This window comes from Ascaphus truei, chromosome 2 (assembly GCF_040206685.1).
Source record: "Ascaphus truei isolate aAscTru1 chromosome 2, aAscTru1.hap1, whole genome shotgun sequence".
Classification (NCBI taxonomy): domain Eukaryota; kingdom Metazoa; phylum Chordata; class Amphibia; order Anura; family Ascaphidae; genus Ascaphus; species Ascaphus truei.
Window position 1 is genome coordinate 159,591,866 of NC_134484.1, and position 24,146 is coordinate 159,616,011.

At 38.5% G+C, this 24,146-nt stretch overlaps 1 protein-coding gene across 5 annotated transcripts in view; it reads right to left on the reverse strand.

Annotated features, from left to right (window-relative positions):
- Positions 1-24,146, reverse strand: part of NETO1 (neuropilin and tolloid like 1) — a 287,874-nt gene that overhangs the window by 103,395 nt on the left and 160,333 nt on the right. For 3 of the 5 annotated variants that reach the window (XM_075585452.1, XM_075585451.1, XM_075585453.1), the window contains one exon: positions 6,976-7,204. The exons of 1 other annotated variant lie outside the window; for it this stretch is intronic. In XM_075585452.1, coding sequence (XP_075441567.1) covers positions 6,976-7,204 — 229 coding nt within the window. Of the gene's footprint in view, positions 1-2,683; positions 3,762-6,975; positions 7,205-24,146 lie in introns of those variants that run through there. One more of the 5 variants, XM_075585455.1, reaches the window with a different exon arrangement.

The window sequence follows — 24,146 nt, forward strand, 5'->3', positions numbered from 1 at the left end:
ATTGCCATGTAAGGGCATATTTATTGAGCACAGCTATTTCATATTGTCTTGTGAACTAAACTTGTTTTTCAGTCCCAGCCTTTTACAGTACTTTCTCTTGTAATAGCGGAGATGTTTATTCCACAAGACAATAGAAAATATTATTTACTGCACAGTATGTAGTTTAAGGCACCTGCTTAAATGGTGTTTACCTTGACGTAGTTAGCAGGCTTAAATCATTTTTTGATCAAAAGATGCAACTAAATTACTTCTTTGTCAAAAGACTTAGGATCAAACGTTTAAAATGTCACTAATAAATTGTGGATTAAGTAGAAATAGTTGTGTTAGTCCAGTTGCGATAGTGCACATTAAATGTCAGTATTAGGTGATACCTGTTATATTTGCACTAACAATTGATATTATAAATCAAGCAATAAAAAAAGCACAGAGAAAAGATCCCAGCTTATAAGAACTCAATTCCTTAATAATGGTCTTTGTAGGTACTGAGGTTGTGTGGTTTGAACAAATAAAAAAATACATTTTATTATAATATGTATTAAAATAAAGGCAATAAAGAACTCAAAAGTGACAATGTACCGACTTAAAATTAATAGTATAAATTGGTTCATAGTCCGTAATTGATGATGTACATATTCAGAATTCTAGAACTTAAAAAGTCCAATTCAATAATATATCTTTGAATTGACCTGGTATATTAAGTTAATGGTATGTAAACCAAGTCTACCCTGCACGCATACAGCATACACAGATGTCATTAGATTTTAAACCACAAAATTGTATTTACTGACATTTCAATTAATGCATATACAGATACAAAAAAAAACCTAACAAACTGCATACAGAATATCAGGGAATATGAAAAAGCATGGAGCAATCAATGTTGTGCCTAACCCAGCACCATGGTGCTAAAAACACAGTTTTTATTAACAAATTGTGTGTGCCGATCACACGCATTTTAAGTGAAACTTCTTTGTCTTTTGTCACTGTTTTGTCACAGAAATTGTATTTGCAATGGTGATATTTTTAATAAAAAATCGGATAACAATTTTAGTGCCAAAACGCAAAGAAGTTTTACTTAGAATGCGTGTTTTAGCTATTTGCACTTCTATATTTATAGTAACTTAATTCCTTGTGTGTGTCGGGGTGTCTCAGTCAGTGTGTGTGTTTGTGTGTATCAGTCAGTTGCTGGGGAAATCTCCTTTCCTCCAACTTAAAGGGATGCCCCCGAGTTCTTTGTACTTCCTTTGGGATGAATAGTTTATTTTTTAAACCTCCTTGTACTGTCCCCAAATATATTTGTATATAGTTATCATATCCCCTCTTAGACACCTCTTTTCTACAGTAATGTAAATAAATCTATTTTAGCTAGCCTCTCATCATAAGTTGGATTGTCCATCCCCTTTAATAATTTGGTGGCTCTTCTCTGCACTCTCTCTAGTTCTATAATGTCTTTTCTAAGGAGTGGTGCCCAAAATTGAACTCCATATTCAAGGTGTGGTCTTACTAATGCTTTGTAAAGGGGCATAATAATGTTTACTTCCCTTCCATCCATTGCCCGTTTAATGCAAGATAAGTCCTTGTTTGCCTTTGCAGCTACTGCATGACTTTGGGCACTATTATTAAGCCTGCTGTCTACAAGCACTCCTAAATCTTCTCCATCAAGGATTTCCCCAATGTATCCCCATTTAATTTGTAAGTCGCCTGTTTATTCTTGCTTCCCAAATGCATAACCTTACATTTATCTGTATTAAACCTCATCTGCCATTTACCTGCCCAAGTTTCCAGTCTCTCCAAGTCCTTCTGGAGAGAAATTACATCCTGCTCTGATTTTATTACCTTACACAATTTAGAATCATCAGTAAAGATGGAGACTTTGCTCTCGATGTCAACCTCAAGATCATTAATAAACAAGTTAAAAAGCAGGGGTCCCAGTACTGATCCCGGCGGTACTCCACTCACGACTTTAGCCCAACCTGAAAAACTTCCATTTAGTTCCATTAATTGAGTTACCCCTTGTTTTAAAGTACAGTATGTCCTGGGCACAGACTTATAATGACAATTATATCAAGACACACATACAGTATACTGAAGTGGAAGTCTTCTGCCATGAATTTAACCAACTTAACAACTAAGTACAATAAATTGCCACCTGAATATAATTATGGGAGATTTCAATACAAAGTGCCCACAAAGTGGGCACAAAGACAAGCATCAGTAGATAAGTATGGTCATAGCAACAATAATGAATGTGGAAACAAAGTAGTAGAATTTACAGAATGTAAGAACATCTACATCATGAAAATGGACATGGAAGGGATCCAATCGAGTCAATGATAAGATTGACAACTCCTTAGCTAGAAATATGTGATTAAAGACTGTGCTATCTTTAGTACTTTTGACACAAGAAATGATCACCAATTAGTTTGCTGCAAATTACATCTTAAAGCAAAGATAGAAAAAACAAAACTGATAAAAAAGAAGACAGAAACAATCAACATCAAAAATCTCAAGAATTTAAGCAGATAAATCCAAATAGAGCTGGATAAAAAGACATCAGCTTGTTTGAAATCCATGGGGGGATACATTGACAAGCAATTCGGAAAACTGTATGCAAATTGTAACCGAAAGTGCAGTAAAAATTGGCAGAATCCCCGAAAAAATCAAGGATTAGAAAATAGCAGATGAGAAAGCAGTTACTGAGGAAATTACATTAAATGAAGCAAGAGTAAAACATTCAATATACAGACCCGTGCAAGACAATCTGCAATATTAGATGTATATAAAACCAAAATAGAAGTCTAGCAAACTTGGGGTATTTCTAAATGTAAATTTATTAGGTGATCAACATTTTGGTTGGCTTTGGGACCTTTATAGCCACACAGCAAGAAATGGTGCAACAAGACAAGTGTCCCATGGCGTGTGTGACCAATGCAATATACCACAAGAAAGCATTACAAACTGTGTCTGTTTGTTCTAAATTCAAAAACTATAACAAGCTGTTTTACAGACAGAGCTAGTAGGGTAAAATAGCATACTGTACACAATTGTTGCAATACAAATAGTAAGCTGACATACTGTATACTTTCAATTAGTAGTATCCCTCGAGCTCTAAAGGAACGCAGGTCTGTCGAGGTCTATATATAACTAGCAGATACATTATGGTGTTAATCCAACTGGAACTGATTTGACTGGTATACTAGTATAGAAAATAATCTAATAGTAGAGTGACAGGTGTGAGTCAGGTGACGGCACTCTCTGCTCACAAGAACATGCACACATATGTATGTATATCATCATCATCATCATCATCATCATCATCATCATCATCATCATCATCATCATCATCATCATCATCATCATCATCATCATCATCATCATCATCATCTTCAGCCCTTGCTGTGTGGAGGCCTCTCCAGTGATCTTCAAGGTACGGTGGTTGCAAGCATCTGTTCTCAAAGTTGTTTGAATACATTTTCTGAAGTCATCCTCCTATCTTACTTTTAGTCATCGTCTTGGTCTTTAGATATTCCTTGGAATACAGTTGAGTACCACTTATGTCCAATAATGATAATTTCTTCTTGCGATATATCCAACATATTGCCATTTAAATTTCTTTATCCATGTAATTATGTCACAGACTTTTGCTTGTTTTCAAAGCCATTCATTCTTTTTCCTCTCTATAGGTAATACCCATTCTCCTTTGCATTATTTGAAGCTTCTGAATTATCTGCACATTTACGGTTAGGATTCAAAATTCACACCTATATGTGGATGCAGGCAGAATACACTGGTAAAACACTTTTCTTTTAAGGCATAGTGGAAGGTTTCCTTGAAAGATTGTCTTGTTTCTTCCTAATGCACTCAATCCCATTGTTGTCCCCCTATTGATTTCATTCAAAAGGTTCCCATTCTTTGATACTTGGCAAGGGTAGATATAGTTTTCAACATCTATCAAATTTATTTTGGTCTTGTAGGGTCGACACATTTGCTGAACATTACTTTGGTATTGTTGAGATTCATATGGAAGCCCACTTTTTTAATTGCTTCAGGTAACTTGTCTGTTTGCCTTGTCTCTCTCTCTGTCTGTCTCTCTACTGCTGCGGCCAAGTTTATTCGAGCATTTGCCCGTTCTTGGCCGCAGCAGTATCCTGGCGCGCGCCGCAGGGTGACGGGCGCGCGCCGAAGCAGCGGAAGAGCGCCCTCCGATCGGGGCGCTCTCCCTACCGCTGCCGGGTCCGCCGGGTCCCCCGGAACCCCCTGCCGCCGTCCCGCGATCGCGGGACACCAGGGCTCCCTCGGGGAGCCCTGGACGCGCGTGCAGGGGGCGCTGGCACCCGATGATGCGTGACCGCGCATCGGTGATGCGCGGCACGCTGAGGGAGTGCGGCTCGCAAGCCGGGACATTTCCCGGCTTGCGGAATGAGCCGCACTCGGATAAACTGTGTCGGCAGTGTATCTCTCTCTGTCTCTTTCTCTCCCCCTATCTGTGTCTCTCTGCTAATATGCAATGTCTCTCCCTGTTTCTGTGCTATGTAAGTTTTTCTTTGTCCCACTGCAGTTTGGTCTCCCTCTCTCCCTCTCCAAGACAAAGCGGCAATCAAAAACAAGGTTTTCTTTTGGTTTTGTTCCCACTCGGGCACAGAAAATCACAGCCACATAATCTAATGATTAGGAGATAAAAACATGTTTTTACTTCCCTTATTTGTAGATAAAATAAACATCCTCTGTCTCTTATATTATGGGCTGCTCAACTATCATTCAAATCTGAGGTAGGACTTTTCCAGGCACAGTGAAACCCTCCATGTATCTCAGAGTGGATGCAATTCTCCTCGCTGACATTGATTTTCTTCTCCACAACTGTCTTTTCACTACTTTTTTGTAGAAATAGATGGAATAAGTGAACCTTATCCTGGCTGACATTTCTCACATTTGAGATAGAATTCTCTCAGACTGAGTATACTGTAGATACTACATTATGTGCATATAGGAGTGGGTACAGGTCTCCTCGCTCACTAGGATTTCTTCTCTTCAGTGGTCTTGTCATATCTATGTAGATGGAAAGCCTTCTATAAAATTATATTAAAAATCCTATTAATAAGCACATGATATAAAAATATATCAATAGACTTGATCTAATAACATTTATTTTAGACATTAGATGATCAACTGATACATTGATATAATGTTTTTATTAATAGAACTTGATTTGTATAAATGTAACATTGTTAATGTAGATTTCTGTATTATCATTAGGGTGTCATGAAATCATTTTCGTAATATTGAATGCCTAGTTTTTATGTTGTAAATTTTGTATGCATTTTAAAATGGAATGTTTCTCCTTTAAGAGGTATATTACCCTAATAATGGACTATGTGCTCATTAGACCTGCAGAAGAGGACTTTGGCATATGAAATGCATAGGAAGGTTACAGCAGCAGGCTAGAGCACATGTTTTGGGCATCAGAAGCTCAGAGCTGTATATTATTTATTTTTAAAACTATATACATGTAGGAGTATTCCTTTTTTTTTTTCTTAATTCCCAAGTATTTGTTGTATTTTTTTTATTTATTTTTTGTCTTCCTTTCTACAGGGGGTGGTGATGTGACAGCTGAGGAGAAAAAAAATCTCAGTGTGTGAGGAGACCTGCACATACTTGAAGACACTAGGATGAACCATGATGGACATGAGAGAATCCAACAGTATGAGAAACGTCAGATAGATTACAATTCATTTATATCATCTATGTACAGTACACAGGAAAGTAGGGAAAACATGGTTGAAGAAGAGTAAATCCTCATGGGCAAAGTGAATCACATCCATTCTGAGATGCACACACGGTTTATTCTAATACTGTATATACATGCTTAATGTTTAATTTACCTCGATTTCTATTCTACAATGTTCTGGTAGTGGTCACAAAGAATAGAAAACAATGACTAAATTAATCACTGTATAAAGCAAAATAAGAAATATAGAAAGGTCTATTACTTAATGTTGTACAATATGTTTAATTTTGCTTGTGACTTAAAGAACTTTGAGAAGCAGGTACTGTATCCTGAATCACATTGAAAGTATGCCAGGTTAAAGACAGTGTATGTGAAATTGGAAGGTTCAAGTCTCTTTGCCAATAGTTTACCATACTGTATATTAAAAGAGGCCCAAGCCCTAAAAATGTTTCAGGACTAGTAAATGTATTCCAATTATGTTTCTTTCATTATATTGATGACAAGTAAAACAAATCTATGTGGTCCTAAAATGATATGTTCAGCAGCAGAAAACATTCATTCACTTTCAGAAAACTGCAATGGTTCAACTTGCTATTCATTCATTATCGCTTTCAATGCATGTAATGAAAACAACATGTTTATCTAAATAAGTAAACCATAAAAAAACACCTCAATATGATTTGGCATTCAGTAAGTTGCTTGCTAGTAAAAATAAGATAAAGTAATTAAATTAACCTAAATGTCAATACAGAGATAATAAAGCTTTATCTTATAAAACAACACAAATCTAGGGTAGATTTAAAATATGTTCAAAAGGAAGAAGAAAATAATGAAAAATAGATAAACAATTCCCAACCAAACCATAGAACAGAAATAAAGGGGGCAAGTACATGGAATTCAGTAAGTCTGAAGCAAAACGTGTGAAAGCTGATCGCCTTTTTTCGCATTTTATTTTTTAATTACTTTAAGAGATCTTTTTTTTTGTCCTTTCCAACATTGTTTTTATGTTTAAAATCTGATGTTCTCTTCAGAAGATATAAGATTCATTGTGGTATTTTTGTTATTACTCATTTTAAAGAGATTTGGATGTTGAAAGCAACAAGCATGTCATATATATTGTCATCAAACATACTACATTATTTATTAGAATACAGCAAAGACATTGCAGCAGTACAGAAGTAACTGTTAGCAAATTATAAGATGTATTACATTTACTACATAAATTAATCAACATATTGCCTGTGCCTTACGTTCTTGGAAAGATGTGAAGAGCATCTGGAAACGACTAGTTCGGCTGCCTTCATCTGCCCACATTCGGATTACTCCAAGACCAGTGCGTAGCATAACATCATTAGCAACAGTGCTGCAAAATTTAGCTTTCAAATCTTCCACTGAGCTGCTTCCATCATACACGGCCACAAAATTCCTTTTGCATTCATTTGAATTTTGCATTTCATAGTCCAAAAATCGTAAGTATATCTGCAAATAAAGAAAGTACATTTTGTGCTCACATCATGGCTTTTACACATTGATTGGGCATTCACAGCTCAATCAGTAAGTACTTCAGCTACAGTATCTGCTATTCAAAGCAAACAGTTCATTAGACTGATTATTCTCTACATTCATGATGAGTAAAGGCTTTTCTAGCACTTTGCTAAAATCATTTTTTTCCCAAGAATGTCTCTGAATGCTCCCTTACCTTCTGGAAATCATGAGGTTTATCATCTAAAAAACTAGAAAAAAAATCTTACATTATATTGTATTCAGGCAATCTTGTAATGCCTTTAGACAAGTAGATCACAAACTATTACAAGCTACCCCTAAAGTAGAAATAGCAAATTTCCTGCACATATATATTTTTATACCTGCAAAAATATATGCCACAATGTTTGTATTGAATCTATTGGTTAACCTCTGTCATATTTTACAATAAAGATTTAAACCAAAGATTATTGATGCAGTAATCCCGCCAAATGAGCTAAACAATTGAAATGGTAATTAAAGAACTGATCAACATTTTCAAATGTCAGAGCAAAAAGAAACAGGCGTTTGGAAAGAATGAATACCTTCGTATTTATGTTCCTGCTCAATTTTACAGTTTATTCATTGTATTTTAGTGATGTATAAATTACGTGATTTTTTCCTATTTAAAAAAAAGGAAGAATTTAAGGCATTTAATGCGGAAAATGTAACACCTAATTCTTCTATTTTTATTCTCCTTAACACAAGAGATGTTTCCCCGAAGGACTGAAATGTGTGACATTTTGAGGGTAGGACCAAATAAAGTCCAATAGTATTTATATGGAAAAGTACTAACTTCTTCTGTATTAGAAATATTCCATTGACATCTATGAGACTATTGATGCAAAAAAGCAGTGAGACTGATTCCAATTCTATGAGACATACAAAGTCAGTAAGAGTTTACATACTGTAACTGCTAACATTGAACTGCTTTTAATGTTATAGGTCACACACTACTCTAATATACAATGTACAGTGTGATCCAGTCTTGAAATGCATCTAGATAACTTTTAATTTGTTTTACTGACTGCTGCTGAATACTCGTATTATGCTTTTAGCCACTGTATATTATTTGTGTTACCTCCAAAAAGAAAGAGCTGTGAGAGATACTGAACAATGCTAAGTATATAGTGGGTCGTTATATTATCATAGAACAAATGACGTCCTTTTATGGGCTGTATTATCATATCATACCTTTTCAAATATGTAAATATCTTTAATAGAGAAAACTATGCAATGCTTAAACATTGTCCAACAGGAAGACAATTTGTGAGAAAATAATATGAAATACTGGTATCATAATCTTACAAAAAAGCAAATTATGCTATTGTTTGTTCTAATTTATATTTTGCATAAGAGATATTCAGTTGTTTAAAAATAAATCGTTTCCACTCCATACAGATCAATAAGGACTTCAAATATTCAATACAGGCATACCCCGCATTAACGTACGCAATGGGACCGGAGCATGTATGAAAAGTGAAAATGTACTTAAAGTGAAGCACTCCCTTTTTCCACTTATTGATGCATGTACTGTACAGCAATCATCATATATGTGCATAACTGATGTAAATAAGGCATTTGTAACAGGCTCTATAGTCTCCCCGCTTGTGCACAGCTTCGGTACAGGTAGGGAGCCAGTATTGCTGTTCAGGACGTGCTGACGGGCGCATGCGTGAGCTGCTGTTTGCCTATTGAGCAAAATGTACTTACTCGCGAGTGTACTTAAAGTGAGTGTCCTTAAAGCGGGGTATGCCTTTACAGCATAATTTTGCCTAACCTTTAAGTCAATTTTTATTTTCTTTAGTGCCGATTTGCCTACATGTTAAGAAAAAGTGTAAAGTGTAAGGGCAAAATGCATACCATATACCTTTCCTACACTGAAAGTATTTCAATATAGAAAAGGCATGTTGATTGTGCGTTTACCATCACATTTCATTCTTTAATAAACAATATAATATATTGCAGTGACAGTGTTGCATGCAAAGGGATAATGGGGGTAAGGCAGGTTTGTGGACCTGTCTGAGATGAGAATGTGCTCATAAATGGTATTTTTATTTAATATATAATACAAACAAAAAAGCACAGACAACACTAAATTGCCATATTACATTTATTTCCATACCAGTATTGTAATAGCCTATGACAGTAACGTACATGTAGCAGAACTATTGGTAACAAAATTATCCAATACTGCAGAAGCACATCTAGATATATATATCATATACACACACGCGTACAACATAACTATGTTACATTTGTCCTTATTATGCTAATAAGCTAAAAATATCCCTGCAAATGATTGCACCTTTGCCACTTTACTATTACTTTAATTTGAGTTAAGGCGTGCAAAATTATAGCACACTTTAATTAATCTGAACCTTTGAGAGCAGGTAACAATCCATTAGAAAAGAATAAAACAATATATATTTCACAAAGAACAAAATTGGTATATTTCTTATGCGTTACTGCTAAGATATCTTTGAGCCTTGACATCAGAAAGGCAAAAACAAAGGCAGTACTAATTAAACAAACTGCTTTTTATGTTTACTAAAGAAAATTGATGAGCCTTTCTCAAATATACCAGACATTTGGATATATAGAGGTTTGAATATCTTATTACGTTTATTATAAATAAAAGTTAATACAAATCATATTACAAACACTACTGAAGTTAGAAAAATCCGACGCCAAGAGCACATTTTTCCTTTGATTAAATAATGTTTCCGTTGAATTACAGCTTGCTATGATTATATTGTTGACAGTGTGATGCCCCTTCGGCCTAGTTCAGGGTAGTATGGGTATGATGTTACATCTCCAAGTACAGATGCAGCGGCCGTTATCCAATCATTTCTCGGAGCCGTTTTTGTAAAGTTTGCGGCATTCACTCGATAAACTTCTGTGAAAGCTGCCAATCACACCTCTGTTTACCCTTGTTGATTTCCTTGGTTACCTGGATTCTGATTTGTTTGGGTGCAGTTCTGCGTGTATCTGCCAGATGGCAAAAGGGAATCCCTTTGCATAAACTATCCAGTGGCTAGGGTGTAGTCAATGTGCAGGTGTTTAAAAACCAGACTAAAGTTATCCATTGTAAATTGACCTTGGTTGCTGAAGACGCTGAAAACGTTATCAAATGTATGCGTTTAAGAATTAAAATCACAAAAGAGAATGTTGTGGCCATTATTCTACATTGCTATGCCTGCACATTTTCTGAATGGACATACACTGAACATCATGTCAAGTCCTTATACTAAACCGGACTGCAGTTAAGCATATTTAATTTTTTCTGCAATTAATTCTGGAACAGATAAGAAGGCGACTTTAGCAGAGATATATGGCTATATCATTGACAACTATGATTTCTTCAAATTTTCACCGAACCTTCGTGGGTGGAGCATTCAATAAGGCAAACATTAACTAAAAATGATTGCTTTTTTCACACAGCCCCTCCTCTGGGAAGTGCCAGAGGTTATTGGTCAGTGCTCCCAGCTTTTGCCAGTATGTTTGCTCATGGCAACTTCAAAAGGAGAAAGGTCAGGTTTAATCAATTTAGAATTCGCACTTCCTGACCCTGCAGTTTACCAACACCGGCTAACCAATACTATTGCAATAACGGGCCGACTGTCACTGAAAACCTGGTGAACCGCAATCCTTGCTACCTTGCCCCGCCTGATTACCAGCTTCAGCAGGCAACTGTAAACTTTAATGAAGACTACATGAGTGACCCCAGCTTGTACGCACAATACACCTCTGACATTGGCTCATCTCCATCTGGTTGGCAAAGTTTATAATGAAGGTAAATATAATGTATTATACAGTATTAACTTTAATTCCCAATGACACTACAGTAGTGTATGCCTGACATATCAATACTTGGCTTGTACACATGCGCACTAGAGCGTGACTTGATGCATGCACACTACAGGAACTTATTGCATAATTTTTTTTCCCATAAAAGAAACTTTGAAATCGAGCGTTAAAAGATAATGATGAAGTTTGATGGAACTCTAATATTACTTTTTTTAAATGTTACCTTTTTTACTTTTATACAGTCAGTATTACCAGCGTCACACTTTTAAAACTTTGCCACGCTATTATTTTGGACAACACACTATGCACTGTACAGTATGTGATCGATTCAATTACATGTCATAATCTGTAATAAAAATTCACACCGAGATGTTTCTTGCTTTTATTCCATGGTTAACGGAAAACATTATGTGATGCATTTTTTTCATATTTAATCAATTTTAACCATTCTAAAATCACCACATATTCAAAGAGTTGTGTCTAATCCTTCACGATCATCCGTGCAGTACTCTAAGACAGACCAATTCAGTTGCATCTCACCTCCCCCCACCCCCACAAAACAAAGCCATGGGACTAGCTATCAACACCAACCCCGGGCCATGAGAAATTAACATAGAAAGACTACGGTTTCATGAGTTGGCTGCTTGTAGAGAAATTTCCATTTCCTGGTTCCACATGCATGTGCATTGTGAACTAATGTAGAAAGCCTTCACGGCCAATTGGACTTAGAAATCTAACTAAATAATTTTTTTCAAGTAACATTTTTTTTCTTGAGAAGGAGAGAATAATTGTGAGCTTTAAACAAAACGTAATATGATGCATTGTTTAAAGATTTAATCAATTTTTACATTGTTAAAACCACAACATTTTTATTTATCAATGATGTTGCACCTTCCCCCCCCACCTCATAAAGCCAAGAAAAAGGCATTTGGCTCGTTATCAACACCTCCCCCGGGCCATAGGACATTCACACACAGAGACACAAAGTTTCAGGCTTTGGGTCTTGGAGTTTTTAATTCCATGGGGCTTAACTGAGTCAACCTGTGTAAACGACCTTGTATTTCTTTTGTCATTGAGAGAGGGGGGATTAGGACAAACTATTGATTGTTCTTATGCACACAGTACAATAAGCTTGGGCATTTTCACTGCCTCCATCCAGTAGTGTTCTTTCTACTGTGAAAGACAACAAAATGGCTGCAGGATTAGTGAATTGAAGCCCTTGAATTTTTAACAGTATTGACAGCCTCAGAAAACGAATAAACTATAATTTACCTTACCTGTAAACTATAATGAAGTTCTACAAATAATAGGTAATACACACATGTCAAATTCAAATACTGTACATACTGTATATAATATATACAAAGGGAAGAGTAAGCACAGGCATAAAATGGTTACATTCAATTACCTTGTAATATACGGCTAACATTTAAACAGGTTATTGTCAGTAAAATACTTACCTGTGCTATACTTGCTGTACCTGTACTTACCCTGCTACAGTACAGAACAGTACCTTACTACATGCCAGTGGCATTCCAATTATGCTCTAAAGAACGGGCAAAATGCAGCTACTAGTTAATGTACAGTAGTTGTTGCATTTTTGTACAGTCAGTATGTCTCTCCAGAAACTCTTTATTCCTTTTACTAATTCCTCCTTGTTGGACAGTTTTACAACATTTCTTATATGATCCTTCAGTGCATGCCACACAATTTTTATGGGGTTTAAATCTGGTGATCTGGAATGGGAGGGGAAAAAATGGCGAATTTGTTGAACAGATAAGAAAAGTTTATAACAATGAGAAAAAGTAACTGTACGCTGGAGCACTTACTCCTGTGGCATCTTAAACCAGTTGATCCCGCTCGCAAAAGAGGTGGTATGTTTAGGGTCATTGTCCTTTAAGAACCGGTGACCACCAGATGGAAAATTATGCCTAATGTATCTGCGAAGGGTGTCGCTGGTCTGTTTATCACATACAGCCAGTCTTCACACAAGTGTTTTTATTGATAATCACGATTTGAACGGAAAACAGACAGGCATCTCCGGGACTACTATAGGGGGCTTCATTCGCCGCGCATGCGCGTCACGCAGGCCATCACGCTGACAACCGTGTGGAGCTGAACACGCAGCATAGCCCAAGACACAGCCCCAGCGTGCGGGGCTTGTTTCTAGAGACTGAAATCACCCCCTTTTCATCCCATCTATTGCCTCACCATAGAAGTTACGATCGTGATCAGGACCATTAAAGTTTTTATTCATGTAAGTGTATAGTACTAATTTTATCTGTCTGTAATACACATTATATCTCAATCTTGGTGCGCTTTTGTGTTTTTCTCTTTTTTTCTTGGGACTTGGTATCGCTGTCGGAGTTTTCTGCTGGGATCCACATTGGAGGTGGGGGAAGACACCTTCAACATCAAGAGCTGCAAAAGATTAGAGAGGAACCACCATTCCAGTTTCTTAAAGAGCAAGAGCACGGACTGGACATTTTTTCTAATGTATTTTACAATACGGGTGTCAATTTGCTCTTGGAAAAATACTTAATCCATGATTCCTGGAACAAGAGAAGAAAAAATTATGAAAAAACTAAACATTAGGGTACAGAATACACTACAGTAGTACAGTGCATAAGGCTACAGCATATGACTTTGTGCATTATTATACCATCAAATATGATTATGCATCCTGTTCCATGTCTAGAGATTGCACCATACACATGCATCTTCAGTGGGTGCTTGGGCCGTGGCTTCTGAGATAGGCGTCCTTTATTGTGGAATGCAAAAGTGACAAATTTCTCCAGAGCTACAGTTGTCTCATCATAAAAGATGACATCCTGAAAAGTCTCGCACTTTCGATCCATGCCCATGCTTGGTCCACACTTTTTATCTTGTTGGCCTCCCTTATCATAGGATATGCTCTGTAATGACAAGGAAGAATTTTACAGGTACAAAAGAACCACACTTTAACCTACAGTAGTGCACAACACTTTACCTCTACTGTCCTACAGGTATACAGTACTGCACTGCACTAATTATGGCACAGTAATTACAGTGCATTATACTGTACTTTATTACAGTAAGACACTTACTTGACACGTCCATATGTCCATCCCAATTGGCATCTCATCATCCTGATGCTGGTCTCAGATGCTGTGATATTGTGACTGTTCTCTAGAACAGTCTTGACTGTTGCTGCACAACGCTCATCATTAGCTTAGCTGATTTCATCCAGCAGACGCTTTGCCATCCTACAGTTTAAAGGAAAAGAGAACAATTTGTTAGGCCAAAAAATAATTAAAAACAAATACATGAAATATATTTAAAATGATACTTCTAAAATTAGTACAGTAATTTTTTGGCTAAAAGAATAGCAAAGAAAACAAGTAAACAAAAACATGCATTTTGATATGCAAGAAGCTTTTAGAGTAATACAGTAATTGCAGAAAGTAAACAAAAATACTTACTCTGTTGTGACTGGGGGACTCCGCTTTACAATTTTAGTCTGACCATGGGCATGAAAGCAAAGAATGCTTTGTGCTAAATTGAGGCCCGAAGTAAGTAACCAGTGTTTGATCTGTACAACTCTGTGTCCTCTCTTGTACATATCCTGTATTCTCATGCTGAGATCCTGTGAACTAAATGTACTCAGCATCGCTGCTTTAGAAAATAAATCAAGCACAGATGGATGTGTATTCTATGTACAGTATATGCAATGTGCATTGAATCAGCAGAACACATGGTGTATTTATACTTTAATAGACCTCAACAGGTAAAGTGTATGAAGAATGGTGTGATATTAACTAGACAAAAGAAAGCCAAACCTGAAACTCATAAAGAGATATAGTATGAGATCTCTTCACATATTCTGAGATACAAATATATCTTGCACACTATTCTTACATGTATATCTAAAACAAGAGAGACGCCATATTGTCTCTTTATAACTATCTGGTACATATGAAGTTAAAAAGAAAAGGAAAAATATATTCATGAAAATATAATCAAGAGGGCCTCTCAACTTTCACCATTAAGAGATAAAATTCTGGGATGAAGTTCAAGTATATCAGAAGAAAGAGATAATTGGAAAAACAGGATATTGCCAGGTATCAAGAAAGGTTAAACGGGTTAAGAAATAATGAGGATGAGACAGAGTAGGAATGTATGACACAATTTGATGAGGAACATCTGGAAAAGTAACACTTTTGGGGAAAAACAAGTACTTATTTGGCTTTATCGGAAATCCGTTAAAGGGGTATAAAGATGTGGATTTGTGGGAGGAGACTTCAGAATTATTAAGAAGCTGTCAGAATTATCATACAACTGCCTATAATTGAATAATTCTCCATCCATAACCTGTGCTAAGGATGCCTGTATAATTTGACGCTGTGATGCTGCGCTCTGAACTTGTCTCTGAATAAAATCTGGGAAAGAATTTGTTCCGTGTTCTTATTGACTAAGGTTGCTACACCTTAGATACCAGGAACCTCTACAAAGAAGGATCTTCAATGGCGAGCCAGTGCCTGAGTCCGTGACTTAACTCTACTCACAAAGGGGGGGAGAAGGGGTGAGCCCCAGGAGGGGTGAGTCCTTCTTCCTCTCACCCACAATCGTGTGAGTAGGGGTCCGGATAAAAGAACCTGAGGAAAAGAAAAGAAAAGAAGCATCGGACGGATATCTTTATCCAGTGGAATTTATTGGTGGCCACCAAGACCAAAAGCGATCACGGAGAGACACTCCAGGTCTGTGCAATCGAGGATTCGCAAGGAGTTGATCGCCTGCATTTTGAAAGCCTGGCAGAGCTTGTGAGAATCCTAGTCGACAAGGATTTTTCCAGCGCCAGGGCTCATAGAGGCAGCATCACTAAAACAGTACGTGAGTAACGTTGATTCACTTAATTTACAGTATGGATTTTATCCAAGAACAGGCTAATCAGAGTAAATTACCCCTCACACCCCCAGAGAATGTGGGTTGTGCAGATTTGTGGTACTCTCTGTTGAAACAGGTTATGAATGCTTTTAAAGATATTGATGCAAAAAAATTAAGCAAGAATAAGAACATAAAAAAATTCCAGCTATTGACTAAACTGTTTTTTATTTATGAACAGCAAATGACAGGTACAGCTTTAATTCAAAGCTATGCGCAAGCTGTACAAACTGATCCAAATTGCACAAGATGTCCTGATTTATGGCGTCAATTAAAATTCTTGCAGGATCAGATGACTATTAGAAGTAACTTACACACAAGAAAAATCGCTGGGTTAGAGGCAAAACAGGGGGAGGAAGCCCAGGAATCAGATAGGGATGAGGAATTTGAAACTTTAAAACAACAGCATACAGTAAGATTACGATGAAAGAATACGCCGAGTATAGAGAAGGAGCCAATCAACATTTACATCAGTTACAAGATGAACTGAGGGAAATGCAAGCCCAGTTACAACACAAAGATGATTGCATTAAAAGGTTTAGGGAATCCACTAATGCAGAGTCTGAGTTTAAAGGGTTTGCAAGCAAAGATTTTCTTGCCTCTCCTTTAACTCCCAAAGGATTCCCTCTACCTAGAAAGACTTCCACACCCTCACCTGCACCAGACATCGACACACTGACAGGAGGTCAGAATATTATGAAGGCAGTCAAATCTATAACACCTTATGACAATGCTAAGGGACCTTTTCAGAATATGGAATGTTTTGAGGGATGGAGACGCAGGCTAAATTGGTCAGATCAGATAGCTTGCCAAGCACTGATTTTGTGGCTCCCATTGCATGTTGCTAACAAGGTAGAACAGGTGGGAAAACCCATAGAAGAAGGTACAGCAGGTTTGGGTACCAATACGTATATGAATGCAGGTCAAAGATTGCGCACCATTGTAAAGGCTGTCACGGGAGTACCCCAACTGGGACATACTGCCCTGGATTCCTTTAAAATTGGTCCACATGATGATCTACAGGCATGTGCTATAAGCTGGGAAAATGCTTGGAAATTGGTTATGGGGAAAGAGTCTGTACAAATGACTGAGGAAGATAACAAACAATGCATAATTGAGTTTTTGCAGAAAATAAAGGAATTTGACCCTGCCATAAAAGTGTTGGCTATGGCAGCCCCAAGTGTAGAAGCAGCTGCACAAGTTTTGATAAACAAAGGGTTGGTTTCAGAAGGGGGAACACAATTGAGACAACTTTTTGGGTATAATAATACAGGTCCTGATGCCTATGGTAATGACTACAACCCGACCTACCCTAATCCCACATACAATCCAAACGCCAGACGTGGTAGAGGAAGAGGTATGGGGAGGGGGCGGGGAGGACAGGGACAAAATGCTCCTTTTGTGTGTTATTATTGTGGCAAGCCAGGACACATGAGAAGGGATTGTAGATCTTTGATGTATGATCAGGCACAAGAAGGGTACAAAGGGGGATCAGAGGGTAATGAGAATGGGCTTTACCCACAGCATAGGGGACCCCCACAGCCCACAGCACCACCCATGCCCCCTATGCAACAACAGTATTCACCCCCCGCACCAGTACCACAATATAAAGACCAACACAACCCCATGCAAAACACAAGTCCCTATCACCAGGCACAGAAAATGCTAGAAGCAATAGTAGGGACTGGGGAGCAGGGAATGGGAAACACGGAGAAGGGCAACCCCGTGAGTTCAGCATAGGGGTGTGCCCCCCCTGTCACTCTGTCATTTGTTGCAAATATATCCTTAGCAGGTGACGGGAGACCACATCTCCTAGGAGTGATAGAGGGGATAAAGGTTGAAATACTCATTGATAGTGGGGCATCCGTTTCTACAACAGGTTTGCCTTTGAGGGTCCCCGAGGCTGCTGAAGAAGCGGTCTTGGTGAGCTTCAATGGCAAAGCTACCCCGGCTGTTTTGTGCCCAGAGGTAGTGGTTTATTTAAAAGATCATGTTATCTATGTTGCAATGTGGAAAACGGAGGCTATGCATGCTACTATCTTGGGTTCAGAAGTTATGCAGAGAGAAGGATGGCTTATTGATTATCCTAATACGTGTATCTGGAGGGTCCAGCCCTCTAGAACAAAAACACATGCTATTGAGAGTACATTCTACCTCAGCTTATGCAGTACGAGGGTACATTACACGATTGTCACACTCAAGTCCAGCGGGAAAAAGCCTCTCCCTTTTCTAAGGAAAAGGATGAGACGGCTCCTGCTGTATTTGTAGATGGAGCTCGTTACTGGGAGGATGGGCAGTTTTGGACAGGGTTTGCAGTGAACGACCCTGAGGGAAAGAAAATGTTTAAATTCCAGCTGCCACCTTCATACTCCGCACAGCGTGCTGAGCTTGAAGCTGTTAAATGGGTTATTGAGAATGTGGAAGGAAAGATAAACATCTACAGTGATAGCTCATATGTAGTGCGAGCATTAACAGAACATTTACCTCTGTGGTGTAAACGAGGTTTAGTTGATGCATCAGGTAAAGGCTTACAACATGCAGCCATACTAGAAAAACTGTACCAGGAAGGCCTTGATGCACCTGACAGAGTAGCAGTGTTAAAAGTAAAAGCTCATCAAGGAATTTCAGAGGATCCTATAATTATGGGAAACTTTGAGGCGGACATTGCAGCCAAGGATGCCGCCAGATATGGGGAAACTTTATATCCTATAGTGAGAATACAGGATATTAGCTCTGTGAGTAAGGGCCTACCCACAATCTTTATTGAGTCAGTTGCATTTGAAGGAGAACAGGCAAAAGATTCTAACATCAAACATTTGAGAAACACAATGTCCACTGACACTTCATTATCTGATCAGGAAGGAATTTTGTGTAAACAAACTAACACGGGTTGCTTACTACCCATTTTGCCCGCACATTTAGAGCCTTTATTAGTCAAGTACAATCATGACACAATGGGCCACATTGGCACAGATTTGTTAACTAAAGTAATGCAAGACAAGTTTTGGAGTGCCACACTAGTGCAGACATGTAAAAATGTTTGTGCTGAATGTCTTATCTGTGCCCAAATACATCCGAGACCTAAGGGTCAAAAGCCCCAGGTACAGAGAGTACCTATTGCAGGTGGACCATGGGATAACATCCAAATTGATTTTATAGGCCCACTTCCAAAAGCTAAGGGTGGGTATGCCTATGGGTTGGTGGTTGTAGATGTATTCACTAAATGGCCTGAGGTTATCCCTCTGCGTAATTGCACTGCTCTAACAACAGCCAAGGCCCTGTGGACTCATATTTTCAGTCATTGGGGTTTTCCAAAGGTAATGGAATGTGATAACGGCCCACATTTTGTAGGAAACATCACAAAGGCCCTATGTGGTTTACTGGGAATACAACAGAGATTCCACATACCCTACCATCCACAATCTGCAGGAATAGTAGAGCGTATGAACCGTACACTCAAGACACGTATACGCAAATGCCTTTTAGACCAAGGTAAAGATTGGGCCCTACACATCCCCGCAGTATTACTAAGCATTAGGGCAACACCATCTCAGGCAACACAAGTGTCACCATTTGAACTCATGACAGGAAGAAAAATGCCAGTGTGGTTCCCTAATGAACCAACTTTATCTGGACCAATGATCGCAGCGGCTGCACGATCAGAATGGTTGAAAGATTTACAGACACAACTTCAAAGTTTGTCTCAATTTGCAGCTTGCAACATGGCAAAACCAGTTGCTACTACCGCCAACGGTGCTGACAAATTTATCAAAGGGGGGATGGTTATGATAAAGACATTTCGTAAGCCAGGCCCCTGGGAGGCAAATTGGGAAGGCCCATACAAAATTCTTGATAAATTGGGCTCTACAGTGATACATGTGGAAAAAGTGTCTCAGAGACACAGCAAAGGTTGTAAACCTCATAAAGGTACCACTATGTGGGTACACATTGATCAATGCAAATTGTACAAAGGCAGGCTTCTGCCACTTCAGGTTGCCACTGATAAGGAGTGATGCTGTACTTGTTGTTTTTCAGGATATGGATCCGGAGTGGATGTACCGGAAGTTCCTTGGATACCCTCACCATATGGTACCAGATGACCCCAGATGATCTGATGTAGGTACCCCACAAGTACCACCGCAGCCATGGTACCAACGGCTCTTCGGGACCCCACCCCTTCCATTCCATGAAGTACAGAGACTAATTCCTGAACCGGAACCAGAGATGACAACTGAACCGGAACCAACACCAATGATGACAACACAACCAAGAAGTGGGAATGAAGAATTCCAATCGGGAATGAAAAAGACTATACCGATTGACACAATAAGCAAACCACTGCCACGAAACAAATCATATAACACAAACACTATGTTACACAATAATATGTATTTTTATGTGTGAACACATTGCAGGACTAGGTCTAGATGACAGAGAAAGATGTGAATACATTGACGGAGATCTCTTGTATTCAGAGGAACAAAAGGGTAGTTCATTAATGCAGGTTCGTTTATGAACTAAAGGGGGGACTGAAGAATGGTGTGATATTAACTAGACAAAAGAAAGCCAAACCTGAAACTCATAAAGAGATATAGTATGAGATCTCTTCACATATTCTGAGATACAAATATATCTTGCACACTATTCTTACATGTATATCTAAAACCAGAGAGACGCCATATTGTCTCTTTATAACTATCTGGTACATATGAAGTTAAAAAGAAAAGGAAAAATATATTCATGAAAATATAATCAAGAGGGCCTCTCAACTTTCACCATTAAGAGATAAAATTCTGGGATGAAGTTCAAGTATATCAGAAGAAAGAGATAATTGGAAAAACAGGATATTGCCAGGTATCAAGAAAGGTTAAACGGGTTAAGAAATAATGAGGATGAGACAGAGTAGGAATGTATGACACAATTTGATGAGGAACATCTGGAAAAGTAACACTTTTGGGGAAAAACAAGTACTTATTTGGCTTTATCGGAAATCCGTTAAAGGGGTATAAAGATGTGGATTTGTGGGAGGAGACTTCAGAATTATTAAGAAGCTGTCAGAATTATCATACAACTGCCTATAATTGAATAATTCTCCATCCATAACCTGTGCTAAGGATGCCTGTATAATTTGACGCTGTGATGCTGCGCTCTGAACTTGTCTCTGAATAAAATCTGGGAAAGAATTTGTTCCATGTTCTTATTGACTAAGGTTGCTACACCTTAGATACCAGGAACCTCTACAAAGAAGGATCTTCAGTGTACGCCCAGTTATAATACCTGCAGCTCGTGTCCACACCTGCCAAAAAATTCCGCCAGGGACTCAGTGCATAAAAGGTGACACAAATTGCATAGCCTCTCACAAGCTGATCTCTATCTTAATGAGCTCTTGTCCAGATACTGTATTGTGCATTCTTCCATCTGCTTCCATGGAGCAACCCCGATTGTACGGATGTAGGAACCTGCTTTTTTCTGCTGTGCCAACCACGAGAAAGCAAAAGTTGGAAGCTATTTCCAAGCCAAAGCCAAAGGTTCCTGAAGAAAAGGTTCCAAAGGCTCCCAAGGCAAAGATCATGGCCCTTTGTATGTGAAGAAGAAAAAAGCCAAAGTCTGCGATGATGAAGTTGTTTGGATGGGCCCCAGTGGCCTTTTGAGGCATACAATGGATCTTCCCTGGTGGTCCATCGACTTGTTTGACGACTATACGTTATAAATTTATTTACAAATAAAGATGTGCCCCAATGTTTTTAATTGAAAAAAGTTGATTATTTTTTTTGTAACTTTATTTTTATTAGTATTCTGAGCTGAAACATATGCCATTCCATTTCCTACTTTCAAACAATATGCATTGTTAATACTGAACAGCGTAAAGGGTATGTATAAATCAAACAGATGAAAACTGTGAGAGATGGAGAGGGGGGAGAGGGGATGTGAGGAAGGTCTTCTTGTATTATTTGTTCTAGTTACTTGTGGTAGTGTCCAGGATCTGGCTAGATCTCTTGCTGTGATTGGCTCGCCCTGGCTCCTGCGCAGTCCCATTCCTATCCTTAGTCCCTGGTGTTCCTGTCACTAGTCAAAGGAGAACTATTAGAAATCTAGAACTATTAGAGCAATATCAAGGTGGCATTCACTCCTGGGATGTCCGTCTGGGCCAACCATGGCAACCAGACTTTTTGGAATTTATTGCCAGAGTCATTCACTTGTTAACTTTTTCCATCTGGCACACAAACCAAATTATGTTCCTAATTTTGACCAAGGTTGGAATCTCATTTTGTTTCCATAATCCTGCAATCTCGCACCTCGTTGCTGTAGGAAAATGGGCAATCAATTTAGAGTCGGTTCTGGATATACCTGTAATGGTCTGTTCAATAAGAACAGCCACGGGTCTAAGGGGATCATGAGGCCCCAAATCCTCTGTAGCCAATCCTTAATTTGTTCCCATAAGGGAGTCAAGTGAGAGAAAGACCACAGCATGTGTAATAAGTCCGCTGGCTCTCCACATTGTCTGGGGCACAATGGGGAGTAACTTGAGATGAAGTTGGATAGTTTAAGTGGAGTAAGATACCACCTCATCAGGACCTTATATGCGTTCTCCTTTACGGTCATACAAATTGAGCTCTTTGAAGCGGCCAGAAAAAAATCTTCCCAGTCTTCCAATTCTAGCTCTTCACCTAAGTCAGCTTCCCACTTAGCCATGTAATGGAGCTTCCTATCATACTCAGCTCCAGAACAGATCACTTCCTTGTACATTTGAGAGGTTAGTCCACTCGTATCTGTTTCTAATATACAGAGATTTTAAAAATTCGGCAATTGTGGGCGGAAAGTAATTTTATTATAAAAAGCAAAGATCTGAGGGTACCTAAAAAATTCTGAGTTAGGGATGTCCTTGTCTGACTTAATTTGGTCAAAGATTTTGACGCCTATTCTACCCTCCAGATCCTTGAGTCTACAATACCCTTTCTGTTTCCAAATGTTGAAATCTACGCTATTCAGCCCCGGAGCAAAGTCTAGATTATCAAATAATGGAGTCATTAGCAAATTTTTGGAAGTCAGGGAACATCTAAATTTGGAGGCCTCCCAAACTGCTAACAAATTGGTCATCGAGGAAAGCGGCTCTTGAATGGATTTAAGCATCCTTTTAGGGGACCAAATCAAGTTGCATAACTCAATGGGTGAACATATTACATTCTCCAGTGCTACCCATCTTTTATTAGTGGGGTCTGTGTGCCATTGTGAAATTTGGCATAATTGGGCCGCCTTATAGTATGACAACAAGCAAGGTACCGCTAGGCAACCCCCCAGAACTGACTCCTCAGGATGTTACTCTTAACAATGAGGGTTTTGCCCTTCAATATAAATTTAAAGATCAACGTCTGAACTGAGCAAATGACCCTCAACACCACCGGAACTGGGTGAGTATGGAACAAGTAGAAAATCTGTGGGAGTAGGTACATCTTGATAAAGCACATCCTTCCAAACCACAAAATACTATAAGAGGACCACCGCCCGCGATCTCCTTTCAACGTTTGTAATAATCTAGGGTAATTCGCTTTGTATAGAGTCTTATAGCTATTAGTAATGTGGATTCCTAGGTATAGCTACCGGTTGCCAATTACAGTTAAAGTTTATAGATTTCAGCTTTTCCCCTTCCCTGGGCAGATTTACATTTAGGGCCTCTGATTTGGATTGGTTTATTTTGAAGCCAGAAATTCTATTAAATTTACCTAACAAATTAAATAGATTAGGCAGGGAGGTGAGAGGCTTTGATAGCACCAGTCTGACATCATCTGCATAGAGAGCTAACTTATGCGATTGTTCCTTGATTTGGATACCAGACATGCCTGGGCTTTTTTGAATTTGGGCTGCTGGTGGTTCCATGCATAAGGCAAATGACAGTGGCGAAAGAGGACACCATTGCCTAGTACCAGTCTTAATTTGGAAAATGTCAGAAGGGAAGCCCTGATGTGTCACCTTTGCGGCCGGATTGCTATACAGTGCTGTGTTTGCCTTTAATATTCTACCCCTGAAATCAAATGCTCTCAGTGTGGCCTTTAAATATGGCCAAACTATCCTGTCAAAGGCTTTCTCAGCATCCAGACTTACCACCATGACCAGGGTCTTTTTGTTGTTAGACAATTCAATCTGGTTAATTATACGTCTGGTGTTGTCTGAT